General features: G+C 39.7%; 1 protein-coding gene across 2 annotated transcripts in view; it reads right to left on the bottom strand.

Annotated features, from left to right (window-relative positions):
- Window positions 1–5,000, bottom strand: part of LOC310734965 (protein tweety homolog 2-like) — a 33,099-nt gene that overhangs the window by 8,241 nt on the left and 19,858 nt on the right. For both annotated transcript variants that reach the window (XM_083557502.1, XM_083557501.1), the window contains exons 10-11: window positions 4,909–5,000; window positions 4,580–4,722 (exon numbers count right to left, since the gene is read on the bottom strand). The exon at window positions 4,909–5,000 is cut by the window's right edge and continues 1 nt beyond it. In XM_083557502.1, the coding sequence (XP_083413628.1) occupies window positions 4,580–4,722; window positions 4,909–5,000 (235 nt within the window). The remainder of the gene's footprint in view (window positions 1–4,579; window positions 4,723–4,908) is intronic.

The raw sequence follows: 5,000 nt of genomic DNA, 5'->3' as shown, positions 1-5,000 counted from the left end.
AAAGTGGATGTGGATGTTGGTAAAGTGAATGTGGATGTTGGTAAAGTGGATGTTGGTAAAGTGAATGTGGATGTTGGTAAAGTGGATGTGGATGTTGGTAAAGTGGATGTTGGTAAAGTGGATGTTGGTAAAGTGAATGTGGATGTTGGTAAAGTGGATGTTGGTAAAGTGAATGTGGATGTTGGTAAAGTGAATGTGGATGTTGGTAAAGTGGATGTTGGTAAAGTGGATGTGGATGTTGGTAAAGTGAATGTTGGTAAAGTGGATGTTGGTAAAGTGAATGTGGATGTTGGTAAAGTGGATGTTGGTAAAGTGGATGTTGGTAAAGTGAATGTGGATGTTGGTAAAGTGAATGTGGATTTTGGTAAAGTGGATGTTGGTAAAGTGAATGTGGATGTTGGTAAAGTGAATGTGGATGTTGGTAAAGTGGATGTGGATGTTGGTAAAGTGAATGTGGATTTTGGTAAAGTGGATGTTGGTAAAGTGAATGTGGATGTTGGTTAAGTGAATGTGGATTTTGGTAAAGTGGATGTTGGTAAAGTGGATGTTGGTAAAGTGAATGTGGATGTTGGTAAAGTGAATGTGGATGTTGGTAAAGTGGATGTGGATGTTGGTAAAGTGGATGTGGATGTTGGTAAAGTGGATGTTGGTAAAGTGAATGTGGATGTTGGTAAAGTGGATGTGGATGTTGGTAAAGTGGATGTTGGTAAAGTGAATGTGGATGTTGGTAAAGTGGAAGTGGATGTTGGTAAAGTGAATGTGGATGTTGGTAAAGTGAATGTGATGTTGGTAAAGTGAATGTGGATGTTGGTAAAGTGAATGTGGATGTTGGTAAAGTGTTGGTAAAGTGGATGTGGATGTTGGTAAAGTGGATGTGGATGTTGGTAAAGTGGAAGTGGATGTTGGTAAAGTGAATGTGGATGTTGGTAAAGTGAATGTGGATGTTGGTAAAGTGAATGTGGATGTTGGTAAAGTGAATGTGGATGTTGGTAAAGTGAATGTGGATGTTGGTAAAGTGGATGTGAATGTTGGTAAAGTGAATGTGAATGTTGGTAAAGTGAATGTGGATGTTGGTAAAGTGGATGTGGATGTTGGTAAAGTGAATGTGGATGTTGGTAAAGTGGATGTTGGTAAAGTGAATGTGGCTGTTGGTAAAGTGGATGTGAATGTTGGTAAAGTGAATGTGGATGTTGGTAAAGTAGATGTTGGTAAAGTGAATGTGGATGTTGGTAAAGTGGATGTTGGTAAAGTGAATGTGGATGTTGGTAAAGTGAATGTGGATGTTGGTAAAGTGGATGTGGATGTTGGTAAAGTGGATGTTGGTAAAGTGGATGTGGATGTTGGTAAAGTGGATGTTGGTAAAGTGGATGTGGATGTTGGTAAACTGAATGTGGATGTTGGTAAAGTGGATGTGGATGTTGGTAAAGTGGATGTTGGTAAAGTGGATGTGGATGTTGGTAAAGTGGATGTTGGTAAAGTGAATGTGGATGTTGGTAAAGTGGATGTGGATGTTGGTAAAGTGGATGTTGGTAAAGTAAATGTTGGTAAAGTGAATGTGGATGTTGGTAAAGTGAATGTGGATGTTGGTAAAGTGGATGTTGGTAAAGTGGATGTTGGTAAAGTGGATGTGGATGTTGGTAAAGTGAATGTGGATGTTGGTAAAGTGAATGTGGATGTTGGTAAAGTGGATGTTGGTAAAGTGGATGTGGATGTTGGTAAAGTGAATGTGGATGTTGGTAAAGTGGATGTTGGTAAAGTGGATGTGGATGTTGGTAAAGTGGATGTGGATGTTGGTAAAGTGGATGTTGGTAAAGTGGATGTGGATGTTGGTAAAGTGGATGTTGGTAAAGTGAATGTGGATGTTGGTAAAGTGAATGTGGATGTTGGTAAAGTGGATGTTGGTAAAGTGGATGTGGATGTTGGTAAAGTGGATGTTGGTAAAGTGAATGTGGATGTTGGTAAAGTGGATGTTGGTAAAGTGAATGTGGATGTTGGTAAAGTGGATGTTGGTAAAGTGGATGTGGATGTTGGTAAAGTGGATGTTGGTAAAGTGAATGTGGATGTTGGTAAAGTGGATGTTGGTAAAGTGGATGTGGATGTTGGTAAAGTGGATGTTGGTAAAGTGAATGTTGGTAAAGTGGATGTGGATGTTGGTAAAGTGGATGTTGGTAAAGTGAATGTGGATGTTGGTAAAGTGAATGTGGATGTTGGTAAAGTGAATGTGGATGTTGGTAAAGTGAATGTGGATGTTGGTAAAGTGGATGTTGGTAAAGTGGATGTGGATGTTGGTAAAGTGAATGTGGATGTTGGTAAAGTGGATGTGGATGTTGGTAAAGTGAATGTGGATGTTGGTAAAGTGGATGTGGATGTTGGTAAAGTGGATGTGGATGTTGGTAAAGTGGATGTTGGTAAAGTGGATGTGGATGTTGGTAAAGTGGATGTTGGTAAAGTGGATGTGGATGTTGGTAAAGTGGATGTTGGTAAAGTGGATGTTGGTAAAGTGAATGTGGATGTTGGTAAAGTGGATGTTGGTAAAGTGAATGTGGATGTTGGTAAAGTGGATGTTGGTATAGTGAATGTTGGTAAAGTGAATGTGGATGTTGGTAAAGTGGATGTGGATGTTGGTAAAGTGGATGTTGGTAAAGTGAATGTGGATGTTGGTAAAGTGGATGTGGATGTTGGTAAAGTGGATGTGGATGTTGGTAAAGTGAATGTGGATGTTGGAAAAGTGGATGTGGATGTTGGTAAAGTGGATGTTGGTTAAGTGGATGTGGATGTTGGTAAACTGAATGTGGATGTTGGTAAAGTGGATGTTGGTAAAGTGGATGTGGATGTTGGTAAAGTGGATGTTGGTAAAGTGAATGTGGATGTTGGTAAAGTGGATGTGGATGTTGGTAAAGTGGATGTTGGTAAAGTAAATGTTGGTAAAGTGAATGTGGATGTTGGTAAAGTGAATGTTGGTAAAGTGAATGTGGATGTTGGTAAAGTGGATGTGGATGTTGGTAAAGTGGATGTTGGTAAAGTGGATGTGGATGTTGGTAAAGTGGATGTTGGTAAAGTGGATGTGGATGTTGGTAAAGTGAATGTTGGTAAAGTGAATGTGGATGTTGGTAAAGTGGATGTGGATGTTGGTAAAGTGGATGTTGGTAAAGTGGATGTGGATGTTGGTAAAGTGGATGTTGGTAAAGTGAATGTGGATGTTGGTAAAGTGGATGTTGGTAAAGTGAATGTTGGTAAAGTGAATGTGGATGTTGGTAAAGTGGATGTGGATGTTGGTAAAGTGAATGTGGATGTTGGTCAAGTGAATGTGGATGTTGGTAAAGTGGATGTTGGTAAAGTGAATGTGGATGTTGGTAAAGTGGATGTGGATGTTGGTAAAGTGAATGTGGATGTTGGTCAAGTGAATGTTGGTAAAGTGGATGTGGATGTTGGTAAAGTGGATGTTGGTAAAGTGAATGTGGATGTTGGTAAAGTGAATGTGGATGTTGGTAAAGTGGATGTTGGTAAAGTGAATGTGGATGTTGGTAAAGTGAATGTGGATGTTGGTAAAGTGAATGTTGGTAAAGTGAATGTGGATGTTGGTAAAGTGAATGTTGGTAAAGTGAATGTGGATGTTGGTAAAGTGGATGTTGGTAAAGTGGATGTGGATGTTGGTAAAGTGGATGTTGGTAAAGTGAATGTGGATGTTGGTAAAGTGAATGTGGATGTTGGTAAAGTGGATGTTGGTAAAGTGAATGTTGGTAAAGTGGATGTGGATGTTGGTAAAGTGGATGTTGGTAAAGTGAATGTGGATGTTGGTCAAGTGAATGTTGGTAAAGTGGATGTGGATGTTGGTAAAGTGAATGTTGGTAAAGTGGATGTGGATGTTGGTCAAGTGAATGTTGGTAAAGTGAATGTGGATGTTGGTCAAGTGGATGTGGATGTTGGTAAACTGAATGTGGATGTTGGTAAAGTGGATGTGGATGTTGGTGAAGTGAATGTGGATGTTGGTAAAGTGGATGTGGATGTTGGTAAAGTGAATGTGGATGTTGGTAAACTGAATGTGGATGTTGGTAAAGTGGATGTGGATGTTGGTAAAGTGAATGTTGGTAAAGTGGATGTGGATGTTGGTCAAGTGAATGTTGGTAAAGTGGATGTGGATGTTGGTAAAGTGAATGTTGGTAAAGTGGGGAGTGGATGTTGTGTGTATCAGAGTTTCTGCAGGTCTTACCAAGTCATATTTAAAACTTTCTAAGGCCAATAAAATGGAAATGTAAAACTGATATAACAACATTAAACACACACACACAATTACAAATTTTATATTTGGACTCATGAAAGAAAAAACTACACCACCACAGAAACTAACACAGAAAAACATTATAAAGTCCTGCAACAGCATTTCAATGAGCATCAGAGGCCGCATTACATAGACTTTAGAAAAACCTGTTTAATATTGTTTAAGACCAAGAGCAACAAATTGAAGAGTTTTTAAGGCCTAAATTTTTACTTTTAAAGATGTAAATATGTGTGTGTGTGTGTGTGTGTGTGTGTGTGTGTGTGTGTGTGTGTGTGTGTGTGTGTGTGTGTGTGTGTATACCGGTTGTTGATTTGTCTCCAGGCTCGTGGAATCACACACATCATGATGCAGAAGGCAGCGATGGACAGCAGAGAGAAAAGACAGAGATACAGCAACCCTTCTACACCATCATAACACACACCCATCAGAGCATCCAGATAGTCCTACACACACACACACACACACACACACACACACACACACACACACACACACACACACACACACACACACACACACAGACACTACATGAGCCAGTATATTCATCACCTGATTGCTTCATGAGATAACGGAGTGATTCAGTAGATTGAGTTTGTGTTATTGTATTGTTGTGTTATTGTATTTAGTACCTTATTGATCCCCCTGCAGTCGAGGAGAGCAGTCACCTGATGTAGCTGCGCCTCCGAGTTATTCAACATCAGCTTAAGACCTAAGAGATCAC

This window comes from Silurus aristotelis (genome assembly GCF_946808225.1).
Source record: "Silurus aristotelis genome assembly, chromosome: 12".
Taxonomy (NCBI): Eukaryota; Metazoa; Chordata; class Actinopteri; order Siluriformes; family Siluridae; genus Silurus; species Silurus aristotelis.
The sequence above is the reverse complement of the archived record's forward strand: the minus strand, read 5'-3'. Positions and strand labels throughout refer to the sequence as shown.